This window comes from Chaetodon trifascialis, chromosome 1, assembly GCF_039877785.1.
Source record: "Chaetodon trifascialis isolate fChaTrf1 chromosome 1, fChaTrf1.hap1, whole genome shotgun sequence".
Taxonomy (NCBI): Eukaryota; Metazoa; Chordata; class Actinopteri; order Chaetodontiformes; family Chaetodontidae; genus Chaetodon; species Chaetodon trifascialis.
In genome coordinates this window covers 31,105,760-31,128,371 of record NC_092056.1, presented here as the reverse complement: position 1 = coordinate 31,128,371, position 22,612 = coordinate 31,105,760, and the positions used below count along the sequence as shown (strand labels likewise).

Below are 22,612 nucleotides of genomic sequence, written 5' to 3'. Positions count from 1 at the left end.
CTCATCATGGGCTGACAATATGTCTCACTAGTGCAACACTTCAGTTCCAAATCAAACTGCACAAATAATTGCCAACAAAGAATGCAGTCACCTGTGAAAATTGACATTGTTTTGTACCTGGTTTTGTATCTCACTGTTTGCACCGTATATGTAGTCTGAATGTTTGCTTCACTCCCTGTGCATGCTGCATCATTCATTCTTTTGGTTTTTCACTGGGGACCAGGAGAAACACAATACTGTTCTGCCTTGTACAGATGGATAACAATAAAGTCTCTCTTATTTATCTCTTATCTTATTTTTGGTGTGTGATTCATAGTTTTTCTCATTTTTTCTTTCTGCTCCTCATTTTCTATGAGGCTGAGCTTGGTTATTGTGGTGAATAAATAAAGGAAACTCTGGGAGGTGACCACAGAACTCGATGCTATCGACACTATTAGCATTCAGGTAGTATCTCTCCCTGAGAGCTGAAACTAAAATTACCTTCACTGTCGGTTACCTCTGGTAAATATGTTACGGCGTCAAATAGTAGCCTTAAATTACTGCCATTTATTATTAGCAAACACTACAAAGCTTGTTAGCTCATCTGTTACATCCACCCTATGCCAGCTTCAATCTACACCTACATGACTGACTGAAATGGAAGAAGCCATCTGATTGGCTATAGAAAATTCCATCTTGAAAATTGTGCATTTAAGACTCGAGCCATGACAGGGGAGTCTCAAAGAACCAGGAAAGTTTACATGACAAGCAGCAAAGGAGCTGGTAGATAGTTGGTAGGCTACAAATCCAGGTTATCTGCTTCCCCCTGCTTTCAGTCTTCATGCTAAGCCAGTTAGCTGCTGGCTGTAACTTCATGTGCAGACAAGAGAATGGTATTGATCTTTTCATCTAACTCCAGAAAGCAAGAGTATTTTTCAAAATGTCAAACTATTTCATTATGGCCCTTACAAATGCATCAAATAAAAACAGAAACAGAAAAAAAAGAGTAACTGACCAGTAGTCCATTGGAGGCGTGGATGGTCACACAGCGGGAGAAGGAGTGGTGAATGGATAGATCGCTGACAGAGGTCGGAGGGTTGTAGCCTCCCCTCTCATCCACATCGCCATTCATATGGAAATGGACCGGATAGTGTCCCATTGTCTGCTGACCCATGTGCTGCAGCTCCATCCCTGATATATGAACTGCCCTGAAGCCCCGCTCCACCTGACAGTGACAGAAATTAATTTCAGTCACTCCTACAGGAAGATCAAGCTGTTGTATCACTCTAATAACAGTTCTAACTGTAATCATTGGTCATAGGGAAAAAGGCTAATAGGTGTATTGGAATGAAATGACGCAAAGACTTCTTCAGCAGTCGGTGGTTGTGGAAAATATCTAATGAAAATAAGGGAAGGGGGATGATGAAAGGAAGGAGTAGTGTAAAAAAGAAGTGAAAATCAAGGGTGAAAGGAGAGAAAGAAGCAGGTGGGTGGGAAGAATTATAGACAAATGCAAAGAGGGAGGTAAGGCAGGAGGGAATGAGAGAAATAAATAGTTGGGGAGGAACCGAAAGAAGAGTGATGAGAGGAAGGTATGATTAAGGTGGGGAGGGGGATGGAAGGAGGGACCGATTCAGGAAAGATGGGAAATAGGGAGGATGGCAAAGATGAGATGGAGGGAGTCAAGATATAGTTCACAGATGAAAAAGCCAGGAAGAAAGGAAAGAATGGAAGATATGAGGTTGCAGAGAGGAAGGAAGCATGACGGATAAAAGGAACTGAGGATAAAGGAAAGAAGGAGGGTGGGTGGAAGAATGGAAGGTGAGAGGACTGCAAAGAAAGACAGTCAGGAAGGAAGGGTGGCATTGATGGAAGGATGGAAAGGAGAGAGAAGGAAAGAGGAAGGAAAACAGGAGATAAGAAGGAGAGAGGATGAGAGAAGGAATGAAAGAAGAGAGGCATGGGGAGAAGGAAAGAAAAAGGATGTAAGAAAGACTAAGAGATGGAAAGACAGAATAGAGGAAGGGAGGACAAATAAGAGAAAGAAGGGATGAAAGGACAAAAAGGGCAGATAGAGATTCACCAGTGAATAAAAGACATTAGAGAGCAGAGTGACTCAGTCGTAAAAAACATCGTTGTTCCACAAACCAGAGCCAGTGTTGCACAACATCATGAGAAAACCTCCTAACTAACATTTTTGGTGATTTTCATTGGTACAGCTTTTGAGAAAATGCTCCAACCCACTGCTGTTTATGAAACCATTTCTAGAACACAAGCAGAAACAAAGTCTGCTCCTCTCAGCTTGTGGCCAGCTGATAATAGTGGCGATACAAGGTTTTAACACAACATTAATGGCACCACTGTCACGGGAGGAGTGTGCTCTGAGGCGTTCATTTTGAAGGGCTTCACTGAAATCTCCCAGGCTTTCCTTTCTATGTGTGTGTTGCTGTACACGCCCATGCATGAGAAATATGTGACATGAGGCTGTGATGGAAATTTATAATAGGATATGATAGCTTGCCCTGGGGAGAGAGAGGCACGAAGGCAGCAAGAATACAACCACAGCCTCTCTCTCGCTCTCTCTCTTCTTTGTTCTTCTGTCCTTTCCTGTCTCTCCCTGTCTCTCTCCACTCTTTTTTTCCCTCCTGCTGACAGGCTGATCCATACAGCATGGTTTTGTTCAGCATCTTTAATGGTTCGAACTGAACTTTTAATCATCTATCAGTCAGTGCATTAAATTTAGATTGACCTTATGTAGAAATATATGTGTGCAAATGGCAACATGGAGCTTTGCACATCTAGATGCCTTTTTCTGAGGCCTGTCTCGTGGCTCTGGCAATGTGAGTCAGCTCTCAAAATAAACACACCAAACTCAAGGTCCACTTTCTAGGAGATTTCAGAGCTTTCAACCAAATCACATAACCTTCAGCAGATTGAGTTTGCCCACTGGATCTGCTCATCCATCATCTGCTGATGAACACCACATGACATGGCTGAAACCTACAGAACAAGCTACTAGCGTGGCTGAGGATTGTTTTTGCGAGATGCAAACCTTCTTCAAAACATAATTTCTGCTCTGTAAACATCATTGTGAATACTCATACACTGTGAATGAAAAAATGTACCCCCCTCCACTAAGTTGTGAAGACAGTGACAGTCATGTCATTACTCCATCCATCCATTTTCTATGCCGCTTATCCCTTTCGGGGTCGCGGGGGGGCCGGAGCCTATCTCAGCTGTCAACGGGCGAGAGGCAGGGTACACCCTGGACCGGTCGCCAGCTGATCGCAGGGCATGTCATTACTCGCTACTCAAATTTTAGGACTCCTCACTGTATACATTCTATTTGAGTTTCAACACTGTGTCCAGTATAAAGTTAGGACCTGCATCTGTTTCTGCACTCTGCACATCATGAGCTTTCTCTTCTGACTCTGTCTAAGACCGCAGCATAATCACAAAAATGTTGGACTGTTCTTTCACCTTTTATTTGTTTCAGCTGTCAGCAGAAAGCGACTGTCTCCCTGGCAGTATCTGCTTTCCTTCCATGTGACCACTCGTGTCTGACACAGATATTGGTCAGGGTCAGTGTTGGAACTTAAATGAACAGTGCTTCATTATAAAGTGCTGTCTCAGATGCACTAAAGCACTGTGGGGGTTGTGCAGACTGGAGGAGTGGGCTGTTCCCCACTTTTCAACAGGCAGTTGTCCTCTGGAGAGGAAGCCTCCAACGTTAATGAACCTGGGTAGCGTAATCAGTGGAGCACTGTCACTGATTCAGACCATCATCTAATGAAACTACAGAAAATCAGTTTTTAATGCAACTAATTGGTTTTACCTGTTGAGACATGTAGGTTCAAGTGATTCCAGCTATGAACAAATTGGGAACTTAAAAAATTAAAGCATTAACTATTCAAAAATAAATATTCCAATAAAATAAAATATTGCCACAAGCTGCAAATATTTTGATGGCAATCAGTACATCATAATGAGTTTGTAAAATGTTGAGTTATTACAGCGGCTCTTTATAACAAAATATCATAAAATTTAGAGATAAATAGCTGAAAGGTTAAGAAGCTCAAGGTCCACCTTGTCTTGTTCTGTGGCTTTAGGCCGTATTACAAGGTGCTCATCAGCAGAACAACTTTGTCCATTTGGCACGGGACTGCAATATGAACTGTGTTCAAACTTTTCACGATATTAGTGACCTTGGACCGCTCATTTACTTCAACCTTCACTTGAGACTGTTTTGTCCAATGCTGTTCCAAAGGTCAAGAATTACAGTTACATGAACTCAGCTGGCACTTCACTTGTCTCCAACAAGTCACTGCTCAGCGCTCATCCTCGGGCAGCATACGATGGCCCCTGGGGGAAACTGGTTCACATGTAAATCACCTTATTGTATGCTCTGTAAATCATAAGGTTAGACAACAGCATACCTTCAAATGTCCTCCAAAAGTGTCGAAGTCAAAGAATTTGCAGGCCTCGTTGCCATAGCAGCCAGGCTCCATCTCGCCGCGGAGCAGGATATTACGACTCAGTAGGCCCACCTCTGCCCTCATATCCACCCCATCTACCTCCTCACCCATGTGGATGAACTGGGCCTTACCTGCATGTGCACACACACACAGACACACATACAAACCATACCTCAGCTCAAGGGCTCAACATTTTAACATTACAACAAACACAGTTTAGAGGCATCTGTTGAAAAGTGCTGCATGGATTCGCACTCTTCTGCTGACAGTGCTGTCTGAAGTTTCACAGTTTCTACTAAACCATTCATTCAAGGCAGATGAGCACAGTGTTAACAGGCACCCATTCTCACCAGAAAAAAGCACAGTTTGTTGTTTGTTTGCTGTGTGAGTGTGTGTGTGTGTGTGTGTGCATGTGTGTGCATGTGTGGTGTGTGGGAGTGTGACTGAGCAGATGTTTCGGATAATTGCGATGGAGGAGATAATGGTGACACTGAGTCAGAGTTTGTCGCACCATTTTTTCTCCTTTAAAAGGAGAATGGGCAGGCAACACTTATAATTATGGTGAACAGGCAGAGGCAGTCATATACACATTGATGCATAACACACTCAAACTTTAATGTATGTAGAGCAGTCTAAGAGAGAGAGAGAGAGAGAGAGAGAGAGAGAGAGAGAGAGAGAGAGAGAGAGAGAGAGAGGAATGCTGACCATGAGTTCATCCCTGAGTCAACCAAAGTTAGAAACCAAACCACTTCTCCATTTTCCCTTCCACCCCACCCACATTCAAATTTGCAGTGCAGTCACACAAACCTGCTGTTCAGACCACTTACAGCCCTGTGCTGGAAAAATGCAGCTGGCTGGTCGGAGCATGAGCATGTTGTTTCAGGGACAGGTGGAATGCAATGCAAAGATATATTTATATGAGTATAGAAATGTCCTTAAACTGGGCTTGCTGCATCCTTATAATTTTCTTGGCCACCTAACAGTTGGACCTTCCTCCTTCAGCCTGCTGTTACAGGATGCTCAAAACAAAGGCTCTCTTTTATTCCTGTAGCAATTCAAACATGAAGGAACTATCCTTGCAGTGGTGCAACAATGAGTGGCTTTGCTCACCTGTGTGGTACCTGGCATCCAGAGCAGAGCTGCTTGTTGGTATTTTGGAGGAAACTGGGTCTTAAATGTTACGCTGAGAATGGACATTTCATTGTGTCTCTGGACATCATTCCACTGACACTTTGATGAATCTTTAAAAAAGTATGAAATCAATATTCTAAGAGAATGCAAACAGGTGTTTTGTGGTCAACAGGGGATCATATATCATCATCAGATTCTCCTAAAGCTGAAAGCTTCCCCTCAGTACTCAATGTTAAACAGACTCCAGAGTGCACTGGATGCTCGCTGAACCCCTCCTGACTCATAAGCACTCACTGTGCTTATGAGTCGGCTGTGTGCATCACTGCATTGCTGTTCAGTTGTGGTCGAACGACAGGTTGTGTGACCTAGTTTGTTTGAAGCATACCAACACATTCAGAAAGCTTCCAGTTGTCCAGCCCACCCACGCTCACACTGGGCCTCAGAAAGATGGAAAGCTACTGTATTATTCATTTTGAATTGTGTAGCTCCTTGCAAGGCCAATTTACACCTCAGCAATGATAGTGAGGCTGAGGAGAACAAAGAGGATTCCATGAAAGGCAAGGAGAAGAAAAGAGCAGCAAAAATAACACAGTAAGTGAAAGAATGGTGCAGGAATGATACTGCCTCTGTTCCACGTGTCTGCCACTCCTACACATTCACCTCCTGAACAACGTAACAGTGTTGATCAGAAAAACAAAGTGATGGTAGGGAAAAAAAATGAAATCAAAGAAATATTCAAGATCACACACCCACATGCTTAATCTCCTTTTCTCCTCCTACTCCCTCCATCAGCACAGCCAGGACTCAGAAAGTACAAATAAACACTTTCATTCCGGCTCAGACTTAAAACAGCCCAGGCTTAAAAGACTTTTTTCAGATCTCACTTTACTGCTCGAGCCTAATGTGAGTCCATCCATTACCCACAACTGATATGAGCATTTTGGAAATGAATAACCAGCTTTCTTCTTCACTTTATTTTGAGAGTTATTGATGTTGTTTTGTGCTGTGATGGCGCTGTGGTTAAGGTCTGGTTGGGTTTAGGCACAAAAACCACTTGTTTTGTTGCTGCACACAGGCTAGAAAATATCCTGACATCTCATTAAAAATACCCAGTTTTGTTGCCACACACAGGATAACTTAATGTGTCCGTGGTTTGCAGAAACATACACACATCTGCCAACATTTTATTCTACAGCTGGTCTGGTTTCCTGTGGATGTTTTCCAGACCTAAGTCTCATGGCGAAAAACTTGACCTGGAGAGATGCAGCACAGCTTTGCGAGGCAAGGTAAATGTCAGGATAGAAATAGAATACTGCTAAATGCTTCACCACCGCTCCAGGCCATTGATCCTCTCCACAACATTTATTTTCTACTCTCATCATCATTTATGCCATTTAGAACTGTCAAAAGTTGAATATGTAAAACCCTGGCACAAGTTATTGGACTGATTAATAGCTCCAGGCTATCTGTCTCTGTGTTTCTCTCAACTATCCTCCAGCTCTCAGTTGCCAACAACAAAAACAACACATCCTCCCTGTTTGTGCATAACCTTAGGGGCTGGGGAATAGACTTGATTAGCACTGCATGTTCAAAGACGGTACTGCAAAGTGTCACGCAGGCAGGAATTAATGAAATGGATTACAGTCAGGAGGAGACTGACAGGAGCTGTGAGGAGCAGCCTTGGGCTAACAAAAATAGGATTTCCACTCTGGATGGCCAAACAACCTGTGATGTCAGAGAGCTGAGGCAAAACACAGACGAGTGGGGTGGGGGCGTGGGGGTCTGTAATGGACTGATCTTCTAATGCAGCTGGTCAGGAGGGAAATGCCAGCAGCTCAGGCAGAGATTTGAAAATAAATCCTGGACTCCACAGCAATATTCTGGGCAGAAGACACACAAACTTGACTTCTGGTGTGCGAATGGGTGTCGAGAAGCGACAGCAATGAGAGGACACGTCACGTCATGTTAGTGCTGTCTTTTAGCTGCTGCAGGCACTGAGGCTTTTTCCAAGAGACAAAGACAAAGGCCATTTGAATCATACAGTAGAACAGTGAGGGCTGACAAGGCTGACCTGAGGAGCCCCGCTGAATGTGCAGTGAGAAAGATAGAAAATAAGTGAATGCACGAGTATGTGTTCATACTAGCATGCGTGTCAGTGTGTGTATATGTGTGTCAGCCTGAATGGGTCCAGTCAGAGCTCCAGGATGCAGGCTGAGACTTTCCCTTGGCCCTGAGTCAGTCCAAACACCTTTCACTGACTCCCACACACTGCTCTAGGCTGTCTCAAGCTGGCCTCTATTATACTGAGTGTTTATGTGCAGACACACACACACACACACACACACACACACACACACACACACACACACACACACACACACACACACACACACAAACACACCCCTCCTTGACTCAGCCTTAGCTCTCATGAAAGGGTTCCTAGGAATTAAGATGGTTAGATGGTTCAGTGTGTGATTTTAATCTGTTTAGGCAGATATAGAAATGCCGTAATTTAACAGGGATTTCATCCCAAATTACTAAAGGCTATACGTGAAGGAGAACAACACATTCACTCACTCTGTATTCAATAAAAAAAACAACCAATCCTGAAAAAACTTCAGCATTTTCTCATCAAAGTCACGAACAAAGCGTAATAACATTGAAGTTAGAAGATTTTAGTCCTTGTTGAATTAGCAACACCTGTGGTAAGTCATGGTAAGAGCAAGTATGCTTTAAAAACACGGGTCTGTTCTAAATGACACATGCAGCAACCACTGCAGGCAGTAAACACACTTTCGGCAGCCGCTCTGTCACAAAGACAGCACAGCATTGTTTTAACAGAGTGGTTAATAATTAGGAGCAGCCACTGACTCCAGAAGTACATTTTTGATGTTACATATTTAAATGCACGTTGTATTTAAAAGAAAGCAGTTGATTACATCTGTCATAAGCCACTGGTTTTATCAGCTGTCATAACACTGTACTCAAGTAATTGCAGAGAATATGGAAATATCTTTTAAAGTGGGTCCACTGGGGAAACAAATACGAGCAGTCAGACAGTCATGCATCATGAATCATGAAGTCAAACTGAATGTGAGCAGACCCATAACACTGCTAAATCTCCTTCATTGCACAAGAACTCCACACATGCACAAAGCTATGATGAGTAAGATATTGGCCAAAATTGAGCCAGTAATCTGTGACATATGGGTAATAACCTGTTCTCCCATCAAAATGAGTATGACTAACCTTTACTGCTTTTGTTTCTTGACCAATTGAACTGTCTTTGTTCAAGCATCTTAGCAATTACTTTGATTAGCAGCACTTTGCAATAACTCAAAGAGCCACGGTCAGTACAATGGAAATAAAACTTAAGTTTCATAGATGATTCAGTGAGGAGGGCTCAATGCCAACTCCCCTACCCTAACCAGAGAACCAGCGGGACCATTATTCCTGGAATCCCAGACGTCCAAAATAAAGTGGAGGAAATAAATATTGTATTCAACATGTCCACATTTTTTCATTAAACATATCACCAATGCAGCTATTTACATGAAACTAAGACCAGTCATTGGTATTAACTGGCTAAAACTACACAGATGAAGAAATCAGAACATTGCAATCCTCTGGAAAGTTATATGCAATAGAGTTGAATGATGATGATGATGCAAAGGAGACTGCAGGTGGTTCCAGAGGAGGGACATAAAGGTGGGTGAATGGCCCCGTCAGTCACTAGACACAAATGAACATTTGTAGAGCGAACTGAAGATAAGATTCACCAGCAGGCCCCTGACTCTCTTTAAGTTTTAAAGAGTGTCTAGTGTCTGGGCCTGAATCCCCCCTGAACACTGTGCGAGAATAGTTTCTTCATGCAGGGAACGTCTTGAAGCTGTCATTGCAAAACAGAAGTTTCTGCATCAAGTATTACATTTCATTTAATGACTTTAGAATATTTTTCCCTGTCATTCCACTTTCTTGCACATAACTTTTTTATGGACTGCAAGGTTGTGATTTCTTTATCTGTTTACTTGTATTCAGTTAGAGGCAGTGTCTGGTCTCACTTTCATGTGAGCAGCTGTATTATGTGCTGTGTTATGAATGTTTAATGAAACATGTTGACATGTTGAATACTCAATATTTGCCTTAATAATGTAAAATGTGTGCGTCATTGTCCATATCACCATCAGTGCGTGCATGCATCCATTCTTTTAAATCTCTTGTTTTTAGGTATACAACTCGAATCCTGTACAGGGAAAGAGGATTGTCACTAACAATTAACAATACTATACAGAAAGGTGACTACAGGAAGTAAACCATTGAATGACCACTGGAAAGAAAGCCACAGAAAGTTAAAGACTATCTGAAATGGGGTTTGGTATAATAAAAATCTTAAGAATGATACATTTCATGTGGTTGTTCAACAATCACTTTGTAAAATAAACCCACCTAATGTTTCTGTTGTTCTGTGCTCTCATTGCTCTAACAGTACACCCAGGCTCAAACCAACAACAGTTAAGCTTTTATTATTCCAGCATCTAAACTGTGAAACAAGCTGCCAGCTTGCCTGTGTTTTAGGTTATCAAACTGTTTTGCCAGTTTAAGAAATATATTCTGGACGGTTTTACCTTTCTGATATATTTCCACTGCTTGTTTCACGTGCCTGGTCTTTTTTCATTAGTTTAGGTTGTTTCTTGTTCTGTCACCATTTGCTTTTAACCTTGTGGATCACTTTGCACTAAAGCGTGTGTGTTCTATTAGCGTAAAGTTGGCTTTATGTAGCTTGCCATTTCAATTTAGAATGAAATTTCTTCAAATGAAGAAAAACATTTGTCTTTGTGAATGTCCTTGTCTGGCATTTCCTGATTTATTTTGTTACAGCTTCAACAAGCAGACTAAAATCTCCTTCCTGTTCACTGTTGTTCTGAAACTTTGAAATTTGAACAGCACCCACCAACTGACACCATCACCTTTAGAGAGGTGTTAAAATATCCTGGACATCTTCAAATTTGTTTACATGCTTTAACTTGCTCTTTCTCCACTGCCTCTTTTTTGTATAAAATCTGCCCATTCAGATAGACAGGAAGTTGAACTGTTGATGTAGGAAGATGTTACAGTGCTTTCAGACAGTGAGTGGTAGCCTCCATTATTTTCACTGGAAACACAGGGGTAGCCGTGCTGCTGAGGTCAGTGGCAGCAGCAGGGAGAGGGAGGTGCCACTCCCGTCAATATGCACAGCTCTTTTTCATTCAGAGTTCATGATGGTTCAACTTTTTCAACTTGCTGCTGTGGCATTGTTTTGCATGCAACTTAAAATACAGAGCAACATTTCCACTGAGCTCCATGAAATCATGTACACATAAAAAACCCATTACAGATAAAACATTTATGCTGGGGGGCTTATCTCTGCAAAAGTTTCACTGGATAATGTTATCTTGAGCATGCATGAGGAAGGAAAGAAACTGTTCCACAGCAAGTTAAAGAGGTGGCAGGTGGAGTATAGTAGTTTGTAGAGGTAAGGCCTGTCAGTATGAATTTCGCTGCTTTTTCCAGAATGAATAATGATAGTTGAATTCACTGCGCATGTAGATTTCTGCAAGCAAAATGTGCATACTGTAACAGAAGGTCTTCTAAGCTGGCATCTGCTGCAGCTGGGCAGCATACTGCCAAATCCTCCCATGCTCTGGAATGGCTGATTTAATTTGAAATTCATGAATTCCTGATACATTGTTATGTTTTGCTTAATATTCATCTAGTTTTTTCTAAATTCTTTGAAAATCAAAAATTCAAGCTAAATACTGATGTATTCATGGATGATGAGGAGCAGATGAAGACAGCATTAGTTCTCCTTACAAAAGACGCTGAGCTGTGCCAGATGCAGCCCACAGAAGCTGGATTAGAGTGGAAAACACACCTCAGTTCTCTGTGACACGTAGTATTTCAAGCTTAGGGGCCTCTCCTCTATTTTAGGCTCAAAAACAACCTGACATCCTTTTCAGATGAGAGGTGGGTTCCTCAACCTCAGTGCTCACACTCTCTCCCCTCTCTCTTACATATGCACACACTTACAGGGCAGGCTCTAGCAAACAGGAGGACAGACTTTACATTGATTTCATAAGGTCAGTCACGTCGAGCTGCAAAACTCAAATACACTACCATGGAGGGCTGTGGCATCCTCCCCTCAGCTCTAATTGCAGCATCATTTTGTCTATGGAATGTCAGACAGTAGTGAAAATTCGATGTTTTGTCTGACCAGCAGTCTACAACTAAGATATGATGGTATTCACTTTACAATCCTTAAAGCTGAGGAAAGCAGCACATTTCACATAGAAAATATGGAACTGGATTCTGTATTTTTGTATTCAATTCTTAACATTTTCTTATACCAAACCCCAGTATTGATAATACTGATGACAACTTTTAGAACATTTTTGCATTTGGTTTTGAGTTTGCGTTTCCTGCATGGGATTCAAATAGCCTATAAGGCTTTCACAGAAAATGATGCATTAACCATGTGACTCCCCCTAGAAACACAAATTGTAGCTGTTTCTGTTTGAGGATGGATTAAACAAACATGTTAATGAGTGATCTATATGGGCGTTGGACAGAGCCAGGCTAGGATAGGCGTGGAGAAAGTAAATCACACGCTCCCCAGCAGCAACTGTCAAAAGACCTCTCCAGTGAAAGCAGCTGGCTTTCAGACATGTTAAAGAACACTGTGGACAGTTATATGTGTGGTTAGTCTCGACTTTAACTTGATACAACAAGTTCAACTGCTCTGACGACATTTCCCCAGCAACATCAAAACCTTTCATTCCAGCCCTGCAGGTAACACACTGTAGTTCGCTGGTTCTCTCACCTTGGACCTTGACTTGGTTGGATGTGCAGGTAGGGCAGGGCAACAGGGTAAACTCTTCAGCTTGGTGCATGGAGTAGTCAGTACTGGCCACCACCACCCGATCCCCAGACCCCCAGCCCTCTGGTTGGTCAGCGAGCTCTAGGATGCTGCTGTTGGTCAACATGTCGATGGAAATGGAGGCCTGTGGACGAACTACAGTGGGAAATAGTGAGAGTTAGACCGCACGCACTGCTATGTTCACACATCACAAAAACACTCACAGCAACACTAGTCTACACTGGGAAGGACAAACACCAGCACAGTGCATGCGTGAGCATATGTGTGTGTACACACAAACAAAAGTACGGAGTAGGCTGAATGTAAAGTTGGACTTCTAACTGATGCAAGCGATTAACAAATCCTGCCATAGATACCAACCGTTGGTTTTGATTTATACTTGAGCATCAGATTTTTTATCTACTGACTGTGATATGAGCCATAGTGGGCTACAGGCATTCTGGTAAAACTGGAGTCATTTCCAGGCAACACAATGTTATTGTGCCTGGTCTTCATTACTGAGTAGGGCCCTAACACTGTGCAATTGCTGTCTGTATGTTCATTCATTCATTCACACAGAGCAGCATTCGCTATGAGGATAAGGTCTGTAGTGTCATGGCTTCACTTGATGTGTGGCTACAGTAAAAAGGAGAACACTATTTCCTTAACTTCCTAAATGTTTTTTTCTTTACCCTCAACAATCTTCAGCGGCATCAGAAAATACAAGCAGACCAGTAAGAGTTCTTGCGGTCCCCATGTGGCATCTGTAACAGTTGTAGCCCTGATGGTTAGCTCTATTTTTGAGGAGGCACAGCTCAGCTTTGGAGCCTATGTCTATACCACACCACAACCCTCTATAATTCCAGTTTAAGAAACACTTTTATCTTTGACTGATCATTTTACACTGACCTGTTAGTTGTTAAGAAATAAGCTGACACTTCTCATTAACACCTTCTGTCCATGTTCCCTCGCTCTTCAGATGCTGTCCAGGGTTCTAACACTTCATCAAGACGGACGTACCACCTCAAAAAAACACTGCACAGATCACAGAGTGCCTTCCGCTGGATGGTTTGTCTTGATTGAATACACTTGTTAGTGCAATGTGATTCATCATTTTTGAGGTTATATTCTGTCCATGTTCATTTGTAGCCAAATTCTGTGAGACGTTAAATAGAAAAAGTCTTTTCTGTCTCAATTCAGAATAAAGGCATGCAAAGGTTTTCTTAGAGTTAGTGGGTAAGTTAAGTCGGGCTATGTGACATTTTCTGTGTGCACGTGGGGTAATTACAGAGTGATGCAAATGGGTTGCACCCAGTGTCAACCTTGACAAAAGATCACGCCAACACTACCTCAGCAGTCGCTATGTAACACACAAACACAGACAGAGAGACAAGCCCAGACAGAGGTCCATGATGGTTGGAGCAGTGCCTGTGAACTCTGAGCTGGCCGTGCTGCAGCATTTTCCTGCACAATAATGTGAGTTCCATGCATTCCAACCATAGCAGCCTCCCAATACACAACAAACTCTCTGGAGCATAGCCAGAGTATGTCTCTATATTCATAGACACTGATCAGCTTTAGCTTTCTATCCATGCTATATTAGTGAAGGTCATTAATCGGCGCTGAATCATTAGATAGTGTACCAAGAGCACCAAAGTTTGTACTCTCCTGTTTTTCAGAAAAAGCATATGAGTGGAAAACATGTCATGAAGATATGCCAAAACATAACAAACTAACAAACATTGACAGTAAGTGAGGAACGTACCCAGTTTTCCACATAGGAAACGGACCCTGTAGTTGCGACAGAGACCATGAGCCTGGTCTTTGTTAAGGCAGACAAAGCCATAGTCTTTGTCATTCTTATGAATGATGTCTCCTGTCTGGTTGGATGATATGCCATCATGGGTCTCAGCCTAGACAAAAGAAAAATGAATGCAAAGACACTTCTTAAACATTAAAACATTATTTTGTGACAAATTTTTTGACACATCAGTGGTATTTGTAGGTGACAGGGTTCCTCAAGATAAAAGGAAAATTTCAAAATGTTGGAAATTATGCTTGTCTATAACCTGACTGCAAGACAGAGAGATGTCTGGCCACTAGGCATCAGGACATCAGTTTATTGCAGGCATCTAAAGTTATGTGTTTTTGCACCACACATCTGGTATTTGTCTAGTGTCTGGCTTCTGATGGCAAACAGCAGGAATTTCATAAATGCCATCAGTACTGAGAATTAGGGCTCAGTGTGTCATCAGTCTGGACACAAGAACTAACTTTAAGTGCAGGTCAGCATCTTGCACGAATCAGTTCTTGCAAGATCTTAACACAAAGCTCAGCCATTTCATTTATGGACAGTCTGTGCTTCTTTCCTCTACAGCAATGTCTACAACCTTTCCCCACATGTGAATTCACTGCCAACATTAAAATTGCTCCACTGTACATGGGAACTGTGGAAGCTTAAACGCTGCTTGCACTAAAAGTGCTCTTGTGCAATCCAACCAGTTTCCCTTCAGAACAGAACTGGTGGCACAGTGGAGGCCAGCAGAGAATTCCCCCTCTCCATGTTTTTATTTGTGGTTGAATTAGGCTAATGATGCTAATTTCTCAAAAATGTGTGTGGTAAGCATTTCTTAACATCAAAATTCTGTACATCCTGTTTTGTGATGAAACTTTCAAAAGCAGCAATGAAACAGTGACCTCATGAACTCCAGTGACCTTCAGTGTTACCATTATAGTACAAAGCCAAACAGCAACGGGAAAGTGCTGATGTTCCGCCTTAGGCAGCGAGCCTCTTCACATTTCCTTAGCGTGGTCAGATAATCCAAAACAAATCAGAACCGCATTACCTAACGTTTTGGAATGAGAGAATAAAACTTACTTAGTTGCTAAAAATAGAAATCCCACAGAGGCAAATTAGACAGTGAAAACTGCAAACTGAGGAAAACTTTGAGTATGTCCAGACTAGATGGAAAAATGATGACACACACAGAGCTGGCAGCTGAGGGAGGACATGGCAGTTCATCCCAGATGTTTTTAAAAACAAAATGAATTTTATTAACTACATGGTAAAAGACAGATACACACACACACACACACACACACACACACACACACACACACACACACACACACACACACACACACACACAAAGAAGATAAGCACATTTCTGGAGATCATTATTGTATGCCAACAAACCATTTGGATTTATTCTTTATCTGAACAGCAAAAAAGGACAGTTCAGTAAGAGAACAATAAAACATAAAAGTCAAATTGTTAGGGAGATGCATTGGAGCAAATTGTTCAAGTTATACTGTTAGACATAAAAAAAGAACAGCTGTAGCCGACAGTGGCTATTTTTTATGCTAATGGTATGGGTGTTGGAGGCGGTGTGGGCAGACCTGGCACAACTGTTTATCTTCATGGAAGGCTAACAGCTGCTGCTTCATGGTGCCAGGCTGGATGCAAATTCATTGGCTGGGGCTGTGTCATGTCCCAGCAGCACAGTAATGGCAGGTTGGCTTGGCGCTGATGATCGGCTGACTAGATGGACAGACCCACCCCTGACAAAACTAGACACAGGAGCAGCTGGAGTTGCCGTTGATGTAGCGCCTCCTCTTCCGTACACTGTTAATCCAACGTTATTGTTGCTGTGTGTAGCTGTGAGTTTAAAGATATAACTCCTATGTTTTTCATGAAATTTGATAGTGTATATAGTGGCACAGTGTGCCATTCCTGTGTTGCATTCAGGTCGCCTTCACATACACAAGCACAAGCACAAGCACAAGCAATGCACCATGTAATCCAGTATAATTTCACCTCATGATAACAGCCTCACTGTTCACTATTCACTGTCTTTACATCGTATCAGAGCTGTATTAAGTTACTGCTAATGCAGTAACTTTTGTGGCTGTTTCACATTAAAAGCATTCAACTGGCAAAGCATGGATGGCTTTTTTTGTGAAGGCAGCACACAAGATGCAATGTATTTGGCACTGAGGGTACCACTGACAGCAGAGGTTCATTAAAAATGAATGTACAAAACAAGACGTTGAGCATTTTAGTCCTTTTAGACAGAGGATCATTTTTAAAGCTGTCAGGGAGTAATGGAACAAGAAAGATAAGCACAGCACAGCACAGCACAGTGAGCTGTTAGATGAAGAGCTGCAGGTGACAGGTCTGCAGTGTCAGATTCAGATTGCAGATGTAATTACTGAGTGACTTCATTGTTAAAACAACTTGAGCTTGTTGGCTACACAGTAAACCAATAGACTAGTTCTTCTGTTGTATCTTTAGCACAGGTGGTCAACCAGTGGTTGCTGTAGTATTAAACCACACTTGCTGTTACTATGGTAACCACAGGTGTCACAAATCATCCAGGACTGTAATTTTACCAAGTCCTGTAGGTTGCAGCTACAAAGGCATAGAAAGTGGATTTGCTTCATATACTTTAAACACATGCTGTGTCATAGCTACAGTGCTGCTGAGATGTAGCGCAATTAAGCCAACCTCCAATCACTTTCTATTTGAATTAAAGAATAAGGCTGGTGCTAGTCCATATTTTATGTTTTGCTGAAAAATGTGCCCAGCCATACCAGCAATGTGTTAGCCGATCTGTCAGACTTCCCTGCCTCTGTCTGTGGCTGACAGCCTCAAGCTCTTTGGTTGAAGACAAAACCAGTTGGTAGGGTGTAGTTTCAATTTAAAATTCAATGTAAAATAGGCTCAGTAATTTTTCAGACAGCAAGTCACTGTAGTTATTTATTTATTTGTTACAAATGATTCTTAGACAGGAGAACATATGTGGAATTGAGTTAAAATAAACTACAGCAGTCATTGTTGTAACAAAGGAACATGTCACCCAGTGCAACAGTGTGGCTCATTGCTGTGTTTTTAATAGCTGTTAGCGAAATCAAGCACTACAGCTCTACAGCACAGAGGAATACGATATACAGTACCAGGTCTTGCATACACAGTATTGAAAATGTAGCTATTGAAGCTACAAGCTACTCGTCATTAGAAGTAGCTGGGTTGCACTTTAGTTCAAAGTACACTAGAAGCTACTATGAAAAAATGCTTTAACACATTTGGCTATTTCCCATCAAGAAACGTCTACTGTTCAGTGATATGCTAAACAACTGTGATCACAATCATAAACAATTTTGTGTTACCATTTTTACATGACTGCTGTTTGTTTGCCATATCCTGCTACTTTGTGAAAAACTAGTTTTGTACTGGCTATGTACAACACTAATGTAACTTCTGTAAAGATGTGATCAAAGATGCTGTTCCGTCAGATGCTAACTTCCCTGTGTACTTAAGCCCCTGGCCACTTTCAGTTGCCAAGTGCAGTGACAAACCCAGAAGTAAAGCGACATTTGACCAGATAACCTTATTTGTGTGCATTCACTTTCTTCTGCACTGAAATAAACCTTCAACATGTAATTTTGTCTCAAATTCTGCCATCCATTTAGGTTTGCAGAATGAGCCTCATTGCAGAGGTGTAGTCTCCAGTCACATAATTTGAATTTCAGTAAGTCATGACTATGATGATGACTGAGACTGACTTTAATGGTTTCATTTTCATAGACTTGTATTTTTGTTTTAACTTAAACCCCACGTTTAGGATATGTGAATGACTGGTACTTGTGAGCAGGGGCTGTTTTATGCATAGGTGAGAGAGGAGGCTGCCTGGGGCACCACAGACATTTCAGTGTTGAACAAACCCAGTGGTTGCACTGAAATATTCACCTGATTTTGAGTTTGCAGGCTGACACTATAATAGGACACTCTAGTCGGGGCTCACTGTCATATCATTAATTAAAACTGTTGGCTGAGACATGAATAGTGATTAGGCTACTTACAGTCCATGCAAATATCATATCCTGAATATGATCTAAGCCAGAAAAATGTCTATGATTGTGTACAGATACAGCCGCGACTGGAGTCACATATAATGATAAACATTATCATCTAGACACTAAAGTTAAAATTAAGGGAAGGAATGAACTGTTACAGGCTGGAGAGCAGGGCCAGTCCTGGCACTTTGATAAATATCCTCTAGATGCAGTATCTGCTGTACAGCCAGTGAACAAATGAACTGCCGAGACATAAAATAAATCAAGTGCAGCCAGCAGTTTTAATTAATATGACAGCAAAGTGTCAGTAAGCAATGCAAGCAGAGCTGCGCAGAGTTGTGCATCTACTCCAGTAACATTCTGCAGGTGAACCACACCTCTACAAACAAAATATCAGCAAATTATTGGCCAATGAAAAGCTCAATCCCCTCGGGGGCACTAGTAAATGTCAGCGCTTGTACATCAGTATGCATCAGAAATCCCTGAAAGAAGGGTATGGAAAAAAACAGCATTCTGGATGCAAAGTGATATCAATCCTTGAGCCTGGATCTGCGCAACACAACAAACAGACCTGCTCTCCCAAAATGTTGGAGGGTTCCTCGAAGCGTGGGCTTGTGAACAGTGCTGAGATACAGGCACAAAGATGACAGCTGATGCTTAAATTTAAATACATCAGAATGCCACAGGTGAATTATTTTACAGGATTTAGTAAATTTACTGTTGTTTTATTTAAAGATGAAACTGAAATGGTCTTCCAATATTCCTCCTTTGCAATTTGCTGGAAACAGACATCACCTCAGGCAATCAAACATTTACACAGAGGGAGCTCGAGGGTTTGTGGGTAAACTGACTCCGACAAATTATACCTTCACACTACATTCAAATTTTAGAGTCTACTGATAACCTATCAGTGGATTTTCTTGTTGCTTCAGAAGAATATGATAATGACCCAGTTGCCAGCATCAGCTGCTCTCATCTCTGTGGCTTGGTAACTGCATTTGCTCTCAGCAAGGTGTGTGTGTGACTGTGCAAACACACTCATGCATGCCTGTGTGTTTGATGAATTAAGAAGAGATTTACCTGGATGCCCAGTGGACTGCTACACAGACGGTCTGGATAGGCCTCGTGCAGGTCAGACAGCTTCTCCCAGTCTCCAGATCCCCTCTCATCATCCCTATCAAACCATTCTGTCCACTCTGCCTCTGTGGAACACACACACACACATACACACACACACACACACACACACACACACACACACACACACACACACACACACACACACACACACACACACACACACACACACCAGTAGCTCCCAGTTCAGTGGTCAGACAGCCAAGTGGTACATATTAGACTAATCTACGACAAGGCTTTGACTTGCAGTCCATTTAGGCTGTCAGAGAGCATTTGCAGCAGAGTAATTGAAGGGCTCTCTCCTCCCATTATGTTCTCTGTCTGGCTGCCACAGCAGGAAATGTGCATTTGACTGTGGGCCTGAATTTCAATCTGAAGATCAACACACAACCTGCGATCAACCTTCAGGCAGTCTGAGATTGTGTTTAGACGTGCATGTGTGCTTCCATATCTGCATGCAAAAGTGTAGCAGTTTCATTAAAAGAACTGCTGTCTGATAGGAGATGAGAAGCATCGAGCTGGAGTCAGCTTTGAACTGAAAGGGGTCAATAGCGTATGAGACAGTTAGATAAGAGGCGGGGTAGTGATGAGATGACGTGGTGATATCACGACAGGTGATCAATGACAGTTCAGGATGAATTCAAAGAGCTTTGCCTGTGTGTCTTGTGCATGGTCATCTTGATACCATATAAATGTCTTAACACTGACCTCTGAAGTAGTGTCATGTAAGATCGCCCTGTTACTTTTCTGTGCCAGACACACAAACACTAACGTAACTGCACAATTAGTTCCAAACCTGGATTTCAGTTTCATCACATCCCTTACAATAAACATCACAGTGATTTTTGGTGGAGAAAAGTAGGAGGGTGTTGATGAAATGTGGAGCCCATCGTTTTCTGAAGCCTTTGCAGTAATTATTTTAGGATTGAAGACTTCTTACATATTTCAAGGGTTAAACCCAGACATTTAGGACAGGTGGAGGTAGAGATGGTGTGTTGTGTAGTAAATACAGCAGAATACATTATCAAGCTTTGTTAACATGTTTCCTGCTATTTGTGCTATCCTTCCTAAAGTGCAAATGTAGGAGACAGTCGCACTTTGCAAACACCCAAATAAACTGTGACTCCAGTCTTGTGTACCTGTTTTCACAAATACAGCTTCACATCTGTGGCTGAAAAACAAAATGGTGGACACCTACACATCATCCAACAAACTTTGATGTGTATGTTTGTGTGTGTGAGAAGAGTTACCTTGAACCCACTGGCTGCTGGTGGTGATGGTGAAATGCTCCCCATAACTCGTCTGAAAAACTCGAGAGCTCAGGGCCTCTGAGGAGGCCTTGGTCCCTGACAACACACACACACACACACACACACACACACACACACACACACACGCACACACACACACACACACACACACACACACACACACACACACACACACACACACACACACAGCACTTAGAACATGCAACTTTTTTCCACATACGTGAGATCAGGCTGGGAGCAAAAACTTCAAATTGAATCCCACCTTGATAGACAGCGTGGTCCTCCACAACAGTAGTAGCATCACCTTTGGTCACTATGAAAGTCCAGGGGTGCCTGCAGAGGAAAGAGAGGCGAGATGAAGCAGGGGAAAGAGAAAACATGACATAGGTCTGAGTAACACATCCTAATACCTTGATAACTGAATAGGTCGATGCCAGTGACTCCCAAAACGACTTATATCACAGTTGGAGAGTATCAGCTATAACCTGGACCTTTGTCGTGTCTGACCTCAATCCTCACATCATTAACGTTGTGAATTGGTTGCAGTTTGCTTCATTTTAGGTACCAAAACTACTTGGTTTGGCTGAGGAAAAGATCAATCAATATGTTCCTGTTATGTCATATAACATAATTACATTATGTAAGATTATTAAGCAAGATATGTTAAAAAAAAAAACAAAAAAAAAACTGCCATGATTTGTATGGCCACTAGAGGTCGCTTAAAAAAATCTTAAAAATGGGTTGGAATAACTGACTTATAAAGTCTACCTGTATGGTCGGCTCATTTGATAGAAGACAGGTACGGTGGCCGACAAGGGCAAACGCGCCGCAAACAGCAAAACGCTGCGAACACAGGAATGATGCAAAGCCAAAAACACACAAACACATAAAACAAATGCAACAGAAAAACGCTGCAGGAGAAAAATGCTGCAATCACAAAAACAAAGCAGAAGCAAAAACTTACAAACACAAAACGCTGCAAATTCACTCCACAAAACGGAAGTGCGCCAGGCCACTAGGGAGACTCGGATGGGATGGACCGGTCCTGTAGGACCAGACCATAGAGATATAAAGAGTAGACGCCGCATCAACCGCTCCTGCCTATCGGTGCTGACGAGCTGTGGGGCCGCCGTCTTGGACCGGTCACCTGCTCCACTCAGTGCTGTTTGGCAGGCGCAAAGAAGTCTCAGCGCATTTAATCCATCATAACTCTCTGAATACTAAACTGATTTTCATGCGTTTTTTTGCTGCAAACGTCATACATGTAGCTATGATACAGGACAGTTGGTTTGGTGTATTTTAATATTCATATGGGATTAACAGTAATAGAATATTCTGATGTAGCCTAGACTGTAAACACACACACACACACACACACACACACACACACACACACACACACACACTAATATATGATAGAGAAGCAGATAGTGGCGGTAAAGTCAACTGTTTTAATAATTTGAAGACAATATATGATTAGGCATTAGAAATATAATGTGTTCATTAGTCAGTATTTTGTTTCTATATGTAAATATTTATATATAGCCTTTGTGTGCTGTTGTGATAAATAAACTGTAACGTATGTTAACGTATGTTCTGAGTTTCTGTTGCCACGGTTACCAACTAGCGTTTGAGCCAGCGCAATAATTTAGAACAATCAGGCTATTTGACCGGAACTTTTTTATAGGTGTCCCACAACACTTTTTAACGGACACCCTGCAGCCAATCAGAATCGAATATTCACCCAGACTGTGGTATAAGATGACACTTATTTGCGCCTGCCAAACAGCACTGAGTGGAGCAGGTGACCGGTCCAAGATGGCGGCCCCACAGCTCGTCAGCACCGATAGGCAGTAGCAGTTGATGCGGCG

At 42.1% G+C, this 22,612-nt stretch overlaps 1 protein-coding gene across 1 annotated transcript in view; it reads right to left on the bottom strand.

The window, feature by feature from the left end:
- Positions 1-22,612, bottom strand: part of cemip (cell migration inducing hyaluronidase 1) — a 178,845-nt gene that overhangs the window by 49,401 nt on the left and 106,832 nt on the right. Inside the window, exons 7-13 of the mRNA XM_070966034.1 lie at positions 21,004-21,074; positions 20,721-20,816; positions 19,414-19,535; positions 14,243-14,390; positions 12,442-12,633; positions 4,416-4,585; positions 995-1,204 (exon numbers count right to left, since the gene is read on the bottom strand). Coding sequence (XP_070822135.1) covers positions 995-1,204; positions 4,416-4,585; positions 12,442-12,633; positions 14,243-14,390; positions 19,414-19,535; positions 20,721-20,816; positions 21,004-21,074 — 1,009 coding nt within the window. The remainder of the gene's footprint in view (positions 1-994; positions 1,205-4,415; positions 4,586-12,441; positions 12,634-14,242; positions 14,391-19,413; positions 19,536-20,720; positions 20,817-21,003; positions 21,075-22,612) is intronic.